The sequence below is a fragment of the Lepidochelys kempii genome, chromosome 8, assembly GCF_965140265.1.
Source record: "Lepidochelys kempii isolate rLepKem1 chromosome 8, rLepKem1.hap2, whole genome shotgun sequence".
NCBI classification, from domain to species: domain Eukaryota; kingdom Metazoa; phylum Chordata; order Testudines; family Cheloniidae; genus Lepidochelys; species Lepidochelys kempii.
In genome coordinates, this window is record NC_133263.1 from 98738841 (window position 1) to 98753704 (window position 14864).

The 14864-nt window shown below is 40.3% G+C and overlaps 1 protein-coding gene across 2 annotated transcripts in view; it reads left to right on the forward strand.

Annotated features, from left to right (window-relative positions):
- Positions 1–14864, forward strand: part of FAF1 (Fas associated factor 1) — a 303693-nt gene that overhangs the window by 260352 nt on the left and 28477 nt on the right. For both annotated transcript variants that reach the window (XM_073357756.1, XM_073357758.1), the window contains 2 exons: positions 10622–10702; positions 12024–12101. In XM_073357756.1, the coding sequence (XP_073213857.1) occupies positions 10622–10702; positions 12024–12101 (159 nt within the window). The remainder of the gene's footprint in view (positions 1–10621; positions 10703–12023; positions 12102–14864) is intronic.

Consider the following 14864-nt stretch of genomic DNA (forward strand, 5'->3'; position numbering starts at 1 on the left):
AATCTCCCTCCTTCGACATTTCTACTCTCACAGGGAAAAAAAAACTCACCTGAATTGTAAATGGCAGTTTTCTGCATTAACTACAAGACCTGAAATTGTCAGCAGATACTCTCCCATGCTGCCGACCAAGTTGTAAGCCTCAGATTTTTAGGATATTTAGACGCTGTGGCCTTTTGCAGTGCAATGCCTAACTGATTTAGGAGCATACATCTCATTTTCAAAAGGGATTTAGGCACTTAGAAAGCAAAATCCCATTGACAGTCAGTGGGATTTAGGGTCCCATGCCTCAGTCCCTTTTGAAAATAAGATTTACTCTCCTAAACCAGTTCGGTGTTGCAATGCTGAGTGCACCAACACCGAAATAAATACTTAAAAAATCTGGGGCCAGCTAACCAGGCGGAGTGGTTCTTGGAGATCCTTAATTTATATTGTGTTTTTCCTAACTAATGCACAAAATTCTGCTGTTTGCAATGAGCCTTGCAGTCTCTGGTGTGAATAAGTGAGGTTCTACTATACTCCCTTCTCTTTATCTCTTCCCTCTTCCATTGTGTAGTCCTGTCTCCCTACCTTTGCTTCCTACATAACTGCCCTTGCTAATGACTTATTTGATTCTGATACCTTCACCACTCTAAAACATGCAATTGTCCACTTCTTTCTTCAGCAAACCCTTCTTTGGTGCTACCAGTATAGTAACTACCTTCGCATAACTAACTGTCCCTTGTTCAGCAAAGTGCTCAAGAAAGGAGCCTTCTGTCATCTCGCCAGTCACTTTGTACACAGCAGGCTTCAATTTCAGCGTTCTAAAACAACCTGATTGGGACATATGTGGGTTTTTTCCTCCCCAGTGTAATGCTCCATAGTAAGTTTTGCTAAAGGATTTCTCTCCTTTAAAAAAAAAAAAATGTACAGCAGCTCTGATATTTGAAAAGTCCATTTAAAACAAAGGATAAACGCTAAATGGCTGTTTTGTCCTAGGTACCGTTTATAGTGTAAGTATGTCATCTCGTTTGTCATATGAACGTTATAACCATTGACATCGCTTCTGTGGTTCTCACATGCAAATGCAATTTTGCATGCACTTTTATATCAAAGGTATTCCACACCATATGTGTCTAAGTTATACAATGTACAAATCTGTCATCTTCAGTGAATCAAACTAATACCTTCATTGCACTGGTTTGTTTAGACAAACTGGGTGTTTTTCTTTCATACTCCCAGGAATAGCCTCAAGCATTTATAGTTTTTAACTTCAGGAGTGGTTCAGTGAAATGAAGAGTTTATTTCAAATAAACGTTCAGCATTTGTAAATGCCACTTTCTGGCTTACATTCCCAGAGGCAGCTCTGCGGATTCTGCTACCCTGTGCAAACATGCAAATCTCCAACTCATAGTCATATATTCAAGTTTTGCTGTCCTTAAGGTTTGTTTGTGATTACTCCTTCTTCCTTTATGATAGAACTGACCCTGGTGGACAATCCATGAAGTAAGGTCTGGCACAACTCACTAAGGTAACCTCCATGCAAAACCAAGATCCAGAGTTAAATCCTGACCTCCTACATAACAGGCCACAGGAGTGCCAAAGTTAGATGGAAAACTCCACAACATTAAGGCATGCTGATTTTTCCACCAAATCATCCCATCAAAGGGACAGAGTTTGCCATCCCGGATAGTTGGCAGGACCATAGGAATTGCTATTCCAGATCAGACCAGAAATCCACCTAGACCTGTCTCTGACAATGGCTGCTAACAGATGCTTCAGAGGAAGGTGCCAGAAACACTGCAGTGGCCAATTACAGAATTATGCTCACAGGGAAAGTTTCTTCCTCACTCTGCCCGTCACTTTGTGGTTGGCTTATGCCCACAATCATCTTTTCTAAAAGTATTTATTATTTTTTATCCTGTCTAGTGTAACTTTGGGAGTTCTCATCTGTATAAATGGCTAATTCTTTTCTGATTCCTGCTGATCGGTTTGCCTCTGAAATCTTGTAGCAGTGAGTTCCATAGATTAATTATGTATTGTGTGAAAAAATATTTCCTTTTAAATTTGTTGCCTTTCAGTTTTGTTAATATCCCCATGTTCTTCTATTATGAAAAAGAGTAAACAGGATCACACACTGTAATTTCTCTAGAGTCTTCATTAATTTGGTGGAATTCTATTATGTCTCTTATTCATTGCCTCTTTAAAAAGAACAGTCCTGTTTTTTTCAGTCTCTGTGCATATAGAAATCTTTCCAGACTTTTAATTTTCACCTGTGACTGAACTGCTTCTACTTCTGTTAACTCCTTTCTTGAGGTAGGGTGACCAGAACCGAAAGCACCATTCCACATGGGAGTCTACCCAGGATTTATATAGTGGCATTACACTGTTTTCAGTGTTTTTTCTAACCTATTCCTTATTAACACTTGTTTTGCCTTTTGGACCAACTTGGCTCACTGAACAGATGTTTTCCCTGAGCTGTCCACAGTGGCACTCAGGTTTTTTCCTAAGTGGCTGCAGTTCATTGAAAAACAGGTATGGCCTTCTGGGCCCGTCAATGATCCAGTACCCATAAGGGTGGATCTTGAGGCATCCATGGGGAGCTGGGGCAATCATGTGGTGTCCCATTGTCTCCATTCTGCTGCTTCGAGATCCACGTTCACCATGGCAGCACGACTCCTTTAAATGTGAATGCCTCTGACCTTTTCCCATTAGGGGTGGGGGCCTGGCAGCATGGAGCAGGCCTCCATGGGAGATGACAGGTTCTTTTTCATTCAACAGCTCCAAATTCCTTCAGTTTGACTCATTGGCTGTTTGCTCCAATCTCTTTCCACCCCTTGCCCTCACAGCCCCTACTCTTCTTGCCTAACCCTCCATGCTTCTTCCTCTACTTTTCTTCCTCTTGCCATCACCCTCTTCCTTCCTCCTCCTTCAATATCCGCATTCCCTTCTTTCTACCCCTTCCTCTCTCTCCTACTCATGTTATTTTTTTAAAGAATGGGGTACTAACCACCCCTCACTGATCACTTGGCTTGTAGGTGGTATCTCCCTGCCCCCTTTGTCTTGTCTGTTCAGATTATAAATTCATCAAGGTAAGAATGGCGGCTTCATTTTTTGCTGCAGTCAATGGAAGCCATGTGAGCTCATCCAAAAGCAGAATTCAGCTGTAGAAAGGTACTTGTATGAGCAGAGGGTGTTTTGTTTTGTTGGTTTCATTCAGTTTCTTTGTATGTAAATCCATCCTCACTTGCCTGGATTTTCCTTAGCTGCATACAAAATGAAGTGCCTGCTCTGACTTGTGTAAGAACAGTAGAAGAACCTTGATCCAAATGAATGATTCTTTTATGAATACTGTTATTAGGTGTGCTTTCTGCAACACAATTGGGCTTTCTTTGTATTGCAGAAGCTTTTTATAGGATAAGAGAATATATTTTCTCTTGAGAGATCTTCACAAAAGAATCTTGGGGGAACAATACTGTTCAGTTCTCCATGAAAGAAGGTTTCAGAGTAACAGCCGTGTTAGTCTGTATTCACAAAAAGAAAAGGAGGACTTGTGGCACCTTAGAGACTAACCAATTTATTAGAGCATAAGCTTTCGTGGGGTAACTTAATGTAAAATCTCAGAGTTACTTTTAAGCTCAAGTAAAAGTTAAGACAGATACTTTCATCCACTTCTTATTTGGTTTTTGTTTTTATTTTATTTTATTTACTAAAAAGAAGACAAGCTAATATTATCTCAGCCATGCCTGGGATAATAGCTGCAATCTCACTATCCCGTCAATATTTTAAAAGGACTTCCTTCCACGTAAGCTGTCAATTAAAAAATCTTGTTCTATCATCATTCTGACACCAAATGGATAGTATAATGACTTTTTGACATTGGATGATGTAACATTTCTGAGTGACAACTGAACAATGAGAAATTCCAGCAGCTGTACTTTATATTCGAATGGTTAGCTTTGTGAATTGTACTGTAATTTCCTCCCAATCTACTCATGTATAATCGAAGAGCTATTACACTTGTTTCATACAATTATTATTTTATTTTCAAAGAAAAGGTTTGCTTTTCACAATTTTTGTGGCATCTCAAGCACCACTGCTTTCCCTCACCTTTATTATATATACATATATATATACACACAAACACGCATATATGCACACATGCTTATAATATATAATACTATGTATTTCATATGTCTGCTTACATAATGTGTGTATATTATATTAATGGTAATAGTAATGATCTCCGGTATGATTAAGATCATGTTTAAGATCTTGTTCACACATTATGCTTTTTGAACCGGTGCAAGATAAATTGTCAGTATCCTAGTTTTGCCAGCAGCCTTAAGTGAACAATATTGTTAGACTGCTGCCAGGAAGGTGAAATGTCACTTGCTGTCCATTGACTTGTGAAGCACTTAGCAAGTGCATCTCGAAAAACTGAATTTATTTAGTTGTGATGCAAAATGGAATCATGCTTCCATAATAAAACAAACTTCAAAAAATATGATATTAAAGCAAAGTGTTTGAAAAGTGTAATCATTGCTGTTTGTGGAACTTCATGTTCCACCATTAACAGTGAACAGAAGAACAAAGCTTTTCTTAAAAATTCAAACTGATGTGGAAAAAAGTATATAGCTGCTAAGTGAATCATTGAAAAATATTAGTGTGTGGTTTTCAGTTTTGCTAACAAGAAAAATCTGATTTTCAGCTTTACAAAATAGTAAAATATGCTCATTAAAATAATTGCACAGGAATTTACAGCCAAATTCTGCAGAGCTCCCATTGATTTCAGCTGGCGTTGAGTACATGTATTGAGACCAGGATTTGGTCATTAACCACGCTTTTTAAATGGTGTACACATTAATACACTTTGAGCAAATTTATTAAAAATTGTAGTTCTCAAAAACTCCAGCAGTTTTTAATATGTACTTTTTAATACTTTGACCTTACAAAACTTACATTTGTTTTTAAAAACTGATGCCTTTTTTCTCATAATTTTCAATCTGCAAAAACAATTTGTATGTGACTGCATGCTCAGTTAGTCCTAAATACAGCTATATTGTGCAGACCTGACCCAGAAGCCCACATCTCACCGCCCTGTCATGCTGAGAGAAACACACCCCCATGAAATATCCACTGCTCGAAGGCAGAAGCCATGGGGTTCTTATTTCACCTCTTCTACTAACTGGGGTTAATATATTTGTGCAATTCATAACATTGTTATTATTGACCGAGGCCTCCTATACCTACTCTAGGAAGCAAGCAAGTAGATTCCCCCACTCCACCCCCAATATTTTTTTTTAACAAATAAGGTTGCATGAGGTATCTTCTGGAAGAGCTGGAAATACAACCCAGGTCTCTGCTATGAAAGAGATAAGTTTCATCCAGTTTGCTCCACCGCCTTTCAGAATGATCAAGCCAAATATATGTGCTTGGCTGTGCAGTTCAGGTTATGGGCATTTACCTATAAAATTAATACATGAAACTTGACTCACTTTCACTCTTATTAATATCTAACTCATGTTCTGTTTCTCATGCACTAGTAGGAAATTATTTGATTTTGCAGCAATAACAGATGGATATTATTTGACTTTTTTCCCTTTAAGAAACAACTGGGTTTTTTACCTTTATTAGTATTTCTTTATTATATAAAACTATGGTATGCATAATTTTATAACAATACCTTGTGTCATTGGACTGGAACTCAGAAAATCTGAGTTTAATAGCCAGCTCTGTCCCATACTTTCTGTGTGACCTTGGGCAAAACATGATCCATCTGTGCCTGAATTCCAACGTAAATGGGGCTTTCACAAGGCAGTTCTCAACTAACGTACTTTTTCTTTGATAGATGAAAAAAATTATGAGATTGTTCATTTACTGGCATAGTAACACAACTACTAATTTTCTTTACTTTCTGTGCCCTTTCACCATTACATAGTGGTAGCTCCTTTGACAAGCGTTTTCTTCTGGTCCTCTCATTACATTGTCATGTCTCTTTTGTTTTTTGTTTTCTGGCAACAGTGAGTCATCCTCACTGCTTTGTGTAATGTCTCTGGAGGAGAGACTTGGCTAGAGCAGTGAACTACATTTAAAATGAAAAGAACACAATATACAATGTTGAAAATTTATCCAGGATGTAACTGCGAACAAGAAAAGTATTATAGCTTTGCCAGAATACCTAGTGACTTGTTCGTTCTTGCGGAGTAGTAGTAAAACCAACTATAGCAGTGGTTCTCAACCCTTTTTTTACCCAGGGACCCCTAAACTTAAATAGACAAACCTGCAGACCTCCAACCAAAGGCAACGTGTGGGGTGGGCCACCTGCCTCCAGAGATTTCTGCCTTCCATTTGGCCCTGCTCCCTGAGGTGCTGATGTACACGGGCGGAGAAGTGGTGTGTCTCCTTGGCTAGCTGCTGCCTGCTCATGGAGTCAGCGGCTGTGAAGCAACCCCTTCTGATGGCAGGGGGAGATCTTTCTGCAGTGATTTTTGGTTGCGGCCCACCCCCTACCCAGACAGGCTGGGTGGCCCGCTGAGGTGAGTCACGGGGTGGAGATGGCACTCCCTCTACAAGCCCCGCCTGGGGCTGAGGCCCAGTTTATTTTGGTGGACCCCCTGAAACCTGCTTGCGGCCCCTCAGGGGGCCCGGACACCTGGTTGAGAACCAGTGGACTATAGCATAGCACAAATCTATACATAGAAACGTTTTATTTGATTACATCTCTTTCCTAGCTAAAAACTCTAGATGCTAGTGCTATCTAGTCTACCTAGGAATTTGACTTTAAGATCCAAGTATGAATAGTAGTACTAGGTCTCTGCCGTGTAATTGTTTACCTCTAGATTTAGGTTTAGCTATGGGATTTCACATCTTTCTATCAGGATCAGCCAGTCATGCATAATAAATCTTTGCATTCCTGACATCCTTTTCATAACCCATCCTCTATGAGGATGTTCGCTGCCAAGAATAGGAGGAAATAAGCTATTAGGAAAATGCTTGAAACGCCAAATCAGGATGCTTGAAAAAGAACCTACAGTGTCAACTTTTTTGGAAATTGTTCCCTCTCATCTAGAAGACATAATTTAAAGCAATGGGTACTATGCTCCATTTGAAAGAATTATTCAGTATTCTGTGAAATAAGTAATAGTTTGCTATAAGTAAATAGATTCTATCTTCAGCACAAATAATTGTTTGTGAATGTTGTTCTTTTCTCTTTGGCAGTTTTAAAATGCAAAATAAGAATCAATGTAGTATTTCCTACCAAAGTTCTGGTTTGGGATTTGGCTTTTGTGGTGAGAGTTTTAGTAGACAGTTTTTTTTACAAACTTGAAACCTGCCTTAGTTAACTTTTTGACTTCGATTAAGTAGTCTAATGGAATTACATTGTTAAGTTATGGCCTCTTATTCTTCTGAGAAAAGAAAGAAGCAGTAGTTTGCACCTGACCTTTCAGTTTTCCCTAAGGTATCACTGGACTTTCAAGTGACCTTTGAAATTCAGTTAGAGTCTGATGTACCCAGTTGCAAAAATTGAAAGTTAAAAAGGTTCTCTCTGAAGCAAATGTTAGGGAGGTTTTCAAAATGCCTCTCTTCCCCCAGACTATCTGTGACAGACTATCTTCTCTCAATAAGCTAGTTTGTGACCATTCTGTTTCTCACAATCTTAAGGTGAATTTGTGATATACATAAGGAAGTCCTCAATATGGCAAAAGAAGAGTGTTCTGCTCTCCATTATGACCCACTCTTCAAGAAGAGTAGGGAATAGGTTCTGTAATGTTGAAGAGGCCTTCTTCCCTTTTGAATAAAGTACAATTTAAAGTTTAATTCTTTGAGGGACCCCCAATAACTGAATATCCACTTGTCTCATCTAGTTTCTTCCTGGTTGGGTTTACCTTCATGTGTCCTTGTGTGTCAGAAACACAGCATACTAGGGCTTCTAAGGAGCAAAAGTCAGGAACAGGAGGGGAACAGATTATCCAAAATGGCTAGAATTCTTGTTCATTACTGCAAATATTACTGTTGTAACTCACAGTTCAATCCTTCTCAGCAAACTGATGGTTTCAAGCATCTTCTGTTAATCAAATGTAAAAAACGGAAGACTATAGAAAACGCATTCGTCCCATATTTATAAAGAAAAATAGTTCACTGTAAAATGATTTTGTTACTCTCGAATTGGGGGTTAGTTACTTTTTTGTTTTGTTTTTTTTCAGTAATTGTGACTGCTTCTTGCTGATGTAGGCTAATGTAGAGTTCTTTTAACTGCTAATACGTTAGAGTTTTGTTTGAGGTACTTCTTGACATGTTTGCATGACATAACAATTGCAGTTAATTCATACCTCTCCAATAATCTCATTTCAAACTGAATCGTTGCCAAATGTTCTTGAGAAAGGCCTAGGGAAAAAATGATCAATTTGAAAAATTGTTCCCTTATGTACGGGAAAACGAGTAGATAAATGGGAATGTTAACAGAATATACTTTAAAAATATGATATGTAAGTTATTAGGCATTGAGATTTCATTTCTATTAAATATAGGGAACAAATTATTTCTGCTTAAATGCTCTCTTAGGAGTGTCGGTTTTGTTTGCTAGGGTGAGTGGTCATTAGGTGTTAATAGGGCTAAGCTCACCAATAACGGTATAGCTGTAAAATATGGTTGTACTGCGGAATGCACTATTACCTGCTGCCACTGGGGAGCTTCTGGTGGGGCTGGAGCTGCTCCAGCCTCTGTAGCTGTAGCGGGAAGAAGGACAGAGCAGAAAATGCTGGCTTTGGTTGAGCTGGCCCCAAAGAAGCAGAGTACAGAGGTATATGAGCAAGCTCCCTGCAGCCTCCAGCTCTTGGAGTCCCTGTAGTGCTTAGGCTCCAGGCAGCAGGCTGCTTCTGTTTCTGCTTTTCTTGTCCCAGTAACAAGTAGGGATGATTTCTGGGTTATGGGAATAAGGGGGCTCCTCAGTATGGTGGTGGTGGGCCATGGATTGAAGAGGAAGAATAGTCTGAGCTCCTCAAACTATTGCCCAGTTTCTCTTCTCCCGTTCACCTCCGGAATCATTGAGCATGATGTCTGCAACTGCTCTCTGGTGTTTTTCATCCAGTTCTGTTCTTGACTATTTCCAATCTGGTGTCCATCATCTATCTGCCTGGGAAATAACTGTAATGGTCTGTACCTGGTCAAATCTGTAGGCCTATACTTCATCCTTATCCTACTTGACCTCTTGGTGACTTTTGACACCACTGACCACTCCCAGCTTCTTGAAATTTTGCACTTCACTGGCTTTTGGAACTCTGTCCTCTCATGGTTCTTCTATCTCTCTGATCATTCTTTTACTGACTCATTAGGTGGGTCATCCTCCTCCCCCTACCCCTTTCTATGGGTTGCCCTCCAGACTTTGTCCTTTGTGCCCCTTCCACTTCTCTCTTTACACCCTCTCTCTAGGTGCTCTTATCCACAAGCACGGTTTTAACTACCAACTTTATGCTGATGACTCACCAATCTGCCTCTCTACTGATGAGCTATTTTCTTTAATCCAGTCTAGTATGTTGGCCTGTCTTTCTGACATCTCTTTGTAAATGTCCAATCATTATCTTCAGCTCAGCATGGCCAGAACTGTGCTCTTGACCTATCCCCCCAAGTTCTCCTCACATCCCCCTTTGGATGGAAAATACCACCAAGGTTGCAGTAGCCAAGTCTTGAAATGATGAGGTTGCGGAAGAGAGTTTTGGCTGTGTGGACAAAGAGCCAAGGCCAGACTTTAAAATATGTTGTGTAAGAAAAAGCTGTAAGATTTAGCAATGGCCTGAATATGTGGGTCCAGTGAGAGGGTCGAATCAAAGATGATACCCACAGTTGCAGGCCTGGGTGACTGGGAGAATGATGGTGGTGTGCACAGTGATGGAGAGGGGTGGGCTCCTTTTCCTACGCCTTTCCTCCACATCTCTACTTCCAGTTGAAGAAATTACAATCCATGTAACTAACTAAGCTGGGCCAGTTCTTCAGCAGGTTCATTTCCAAAGTTCTTCACCCTACTGTCTGTTTGTGCCGTTAGATTGAAAGCCCTTCAGGGCAGGAATTGGCTCTTTTCTGTGTTTGTACAGAACAGTGGGGGTTGGGGCCTTTGGCAATACCATAACATTAATATTTAATAATAACGAGCCTGGAGTGGAACCTGTTGAAGGCAAAGGGATTTTTACCTGATTAAGGAGTTGGGAACAGGCCCTTCTCTTGTAGGTTAAAAAGGTGGGACTAGCCAGTGCCTGAAGCCAACTTCATTGGACAGTGAACAGCAAATCCACCATCTGAAATGTAAAATTCATTTCATGAGGACATCTTTCCCAAACCTACAATTTATCTAAATCTAGATAATTATACATTTATAATGGACCAATTTAAACACTGTATCAGGCAGATCATGTTTGCTCTCTCTCTCACACACGCACACTCATACATACGCACACACAAGCGCGCACACACATATGTATATATAAAAACCTAAAGTTGACCATGAAACACTTTTGTGGGCCTCTATTGCAAGCAGAAACAGAAGTAATGCAACCAAATTACTATTAAAACATTTGGTCTAAAGAGTGCCAGTGAGTATAAAAGAAACTATATTGGTCTATTAATTATTTGTTGGTTTTTTTTATTTTAGGATGAACGTGAGGCCAGAGAGAATGTGAAGAGAGAACAGGATGAAGCTTACCGCATTTCACTAGAAGCTGACAGAGCAAAGGTGTGTGCATAGCGAAGAATATCCCCTGCTGTGTTGGGAAGTAATTTCATGAATGCCAGGATATGCATGTCCTCACAATGGATGAAATTCACCTAGTTTTGGAGGACCACACCACTTCAGCCCCATGTAGGGTTCTGCTTCCCTACACACCAAGGAAAACTCCTTACCAGCCACACAGGCCAGCATACAAAGCCACATCGTGGGCAAGCCAAGAGAGAGGCCACAGATTTATATTTACACAGATCCAGTGGCCCCAGTAGCCCACACAACTGACATGTAGGGTCTGTGGTAACAATTTCAACCAAGAGACTGGAATAGTGGCCATGGGGGCTGTGAGGCAGGCCTGAACTAGGTTTAGGGGTGGGGGGTCACCTTGCCTTGCCATCTGTTCTGCATTCCCCCCTCACAGAGCATGAATACTCAGAGTGAGTTTCACCTCGTGTGACTAGGAATTCTTCATGGGTAGTTGCTTCTGCTTAGCACAGTAGTTTATGTAGCTGAAGTTTGGAAATTCTCAGAATCTGTGTTGCTCATTAAGCACATGTTTTATGTGGTGCACTGATGAGGACGTACACAGTGTTCAGATGACTGTTTTCATTATTATGCTTTATATGTGGAATATTGAGGGCTGGGGGGTTCACGTGTCTTTATCATATCATTTAAATATGGCACATGCACATACTGGCCAAAAAGCTTGACCTGTGTAACAATGCTCCCTTTGGCCTTATGACTAGGATCCACTGCAGGGTTAATTTAATATGTGATATGCTCTCTGTCAAGGAGCCTCTATCCTGTCCTCGCAGGGAGATGACTTGATCTAAGAGGTCTTTTCCATCTATAACCACTGGATCTATATACAAAGATACTGATTTTGAATGAAAACATGTGTAGTTATTTGCAAATTTTGTAGTATTCTATTGTTCCTTTATGTTCCTATTCTTGCTCCAGAATTAAGGGGCTTGTGTTCTCCCCATCTGCATGCAGAGGGGAGCATGCACCCACCAAAGAGCAGGAGGGGAGGATACCACCTTTGTGGCATACTTCCCATTCAGCCCCAATCTTTCAGAAGCTCCTCCCAGTCTGAGGCTGTATTAATTTGCACTGTTTCCCCTTCTGTTTGTGGAACCCGGTGTGACAGCTGCAGTCTGCCCCTTGTCTCTGGCAGGTCTGCACAAACCACTCCTACCCCAGCAGAAAAAGAAACATTTGTGGAGTTTCCTCTCCTTCATGTGGGTAATGCAGTTTTTTTGCACAGGGCTATGGGCTGTGCTGCTTAGCTATCAGTTGAATGTAAATGTGATTGTTTCTTTCTCTTTAATAGAGGGAAGCACAAGAGAGAGAACAAGCAGAGCAGTTTCGTTTGGAGCAGATTCGAAAAGAACAGGAGGAAGAACGTGAGGTGGGACACTTTGCCTTTTGAGGCAATTTCTAGAGTTTGTGTTGGTGGGATACCTGGCAACCATCACTCAGAGCTGACTAAGATTTTTTTGTGTGGGCATTCAATACCTATGACATACTTTAATCTAACATGGATAACATTTATAGATCGTTTTACTTTATTGGGTAAAACATGATTTTATGGCTTTTCCACTAACTATTCTGTCTCATATTATCTGCTGGTCTTCCACTATCCTTAGGCAAGTCTGAAGCGCTCTCTGCCTCAGTTTCCTTGTTTGTTACATGGATAACCTACTTCACCAGGGTCTCATGAGGTCTAACGCCTCATCTTTGATAAAGTGGGGGTTTGTATGCATTCAGGTCTATTAGCACTTTGATCACTGCACTAAATAATCATCACACCCCTAGTGGATGGGAGATTAATATTAGTGCCCTCATTTTACACAGGAGGGGTATTGACTGAGTCTGAGAAATTAAGTGACTTGACAACAGAGTCATAGGAGTGTAGGACTGGAAGGGACTTCAGTAGGTCACCTACTCCAGTCCCCTGCACTCAAGGCAGGACTAAGCAATAACTAGACTATCCCTGACAGGTTTGTCCAACCTGTTCTTAAAAAGCTCCAGTGACGGAGATTCCACAACCTCCGTAGGCAATTTGTCCCAGTGCCTAACTACCCTCGCAGGAAGTTTTTCCTAATCTTCAATTTAAACCTCCCTTGCTGCAGTTTAAGTGATAGAGGGTGTCAGCATTAGAGCTGGGATTAGAATGCAAGAGTGCCGTACTCTCAATCTTTGCGTTATGAACTGGGCCATTCTACTGAGCGAGACCAAGACAGTCCATTGGTTGACTGGCAGGACCAGTTTAGCTTCATGCAGCTGGGAGGAAGCTTATGATAGTTTTGGCTGTACCCACTGCAGACCAAATGACATCATTCTATACATATTGGGCCACAGTACCCCCCCCCCCCAATTTAGAGGGATCTTTGGCAGTTGGTTTCATGGATCCAAGGGCCAACTATGAGTAGCTGCAAGGAAGACAATGATTAATGTGAGCTTTAGGAAAAATCACAGTGACAGTCTCTCAGCCCGAGTGATCAGTTAACATCGGTTCATATAATAAATATTTTATACACCTATATTTTATTATTTTATATGGAAAAGAACATACTTTTTAAATTATAAAACATGAGATTAGCATTAACATTTTGAGTTACTTAAATTAGGGGTCCTGTGTCTGAAGCTCCAAACATTGTCTTTGCAGATACCAGTTTTTAAAACACAGTATCTCAGTTGCTTTTCATTTTATGGATTGATTTCTTTACTTTTGTTTTCAAATATCTTGGAGCCTAGTTAGCACTATGAACAAATGGTTTGCATAATTTAATTTGGGGAATGAAGCAGTTTTTTAATTTTAAGATAAAAGTAACCAAAAGCCCACAAAAATCCCAATTATTTTCTTTGTACTAGTAATACAGTTTTTAAATGGTCAATCAAATTTATCCTGAAACTTCTTTTAAAGAAAAGAAACCTTTAGTCTCTGACTGAGACCTTAAATGCCAAAGTCTGTCCCCCCAAAACCAAGGTATCAATGAAAATTCAAAAACCCTGTCACAATAATGATGCAAACTCTCCATTGTGATTAAACATATTGGCTGCAGGGTAAACTAACGAGGTTAAACATTGGAAAAATTAGGAGATAAAAAGAGCAAAGCAAGATGAGTGAATTTAACTCTTTAGAATGTTTCTCAAAGTACACTGTTAATGAGAAATATACAAGTGTTAAGCCACAAAGCCACAATTTTGTTTACAAATCCGAGTCAATGAAGTATGGCACTAGTTCTTGCTGAACCAATAACTAATCTCTTGTTACACCCGTTCAGGTACAAGGGCTACAAAAGATGGCAAATCAACCCTGTAAGAGGCATTGATGTGTACCTGAGCACAGCCCCAAACTGGCCCCTCTCCAGAAAGCATCTCATGGGAACAATTTGTTAATTTGTGAGATATGAGCCATCATACATGTGTGCTCCATTCCCTTAGTCTGAGTGGATGGATAAACCACTCCCTGTGGAAACTACTGTTCCCCAAATGCAACTGTGGTGTGAAGAATTTGAAAGTACAGGTGTCCAGCAGAGATTCTGCAGGATCTAATCCAGGATGCCCAACTTTCCTGCTGCATATGGTCAGACTCAGCCATGTAATTTTTTGTCAGACTGTGCCACAAGTGTCCTGTTTAACAGTTCCCCAGTAAAAGCTTGTTTTGGGGGTTCTATGGGGTTTCACAACTAGTCCATTGTCCTAATCTGTTTTGTCCAAAGTGTGATCTCCCAGTACAGTATATTCCCGCTTGCTAAAACAGTCAGAGTGTCATGTGTATGAAGTTCTGCACACAGCAGTAATTTTTTCTTCTTCTTTATCTCCAGGCAAATGTATAACATAGTGATTAAACAAAGGGATAGTGCACATCCACTTCTCCCCCCCTCCCCCCCCAAAAAACCAAAAAAAACTGTACATGAGACTATCAGTCCTTAGAGGAGTTCTGGTGAAATAAACAGAATCATAGCTCAGCTAGCTATGTCATCAACCGTTGCGTTGTTGTTAAAACAGCTATCATGTAGTACCCAAAATAAAACTGCAGGTCAGTGGGTGATGAAATGCTCCCTATGTTTATCCATTCTCCGAGGGGTGAGATGGGGCTAAGTCAGTTAATGATTGAAAAGGGCTTTGAGATCCTTGGAGGAGACTTTCAAATTAAAAGTGCTAT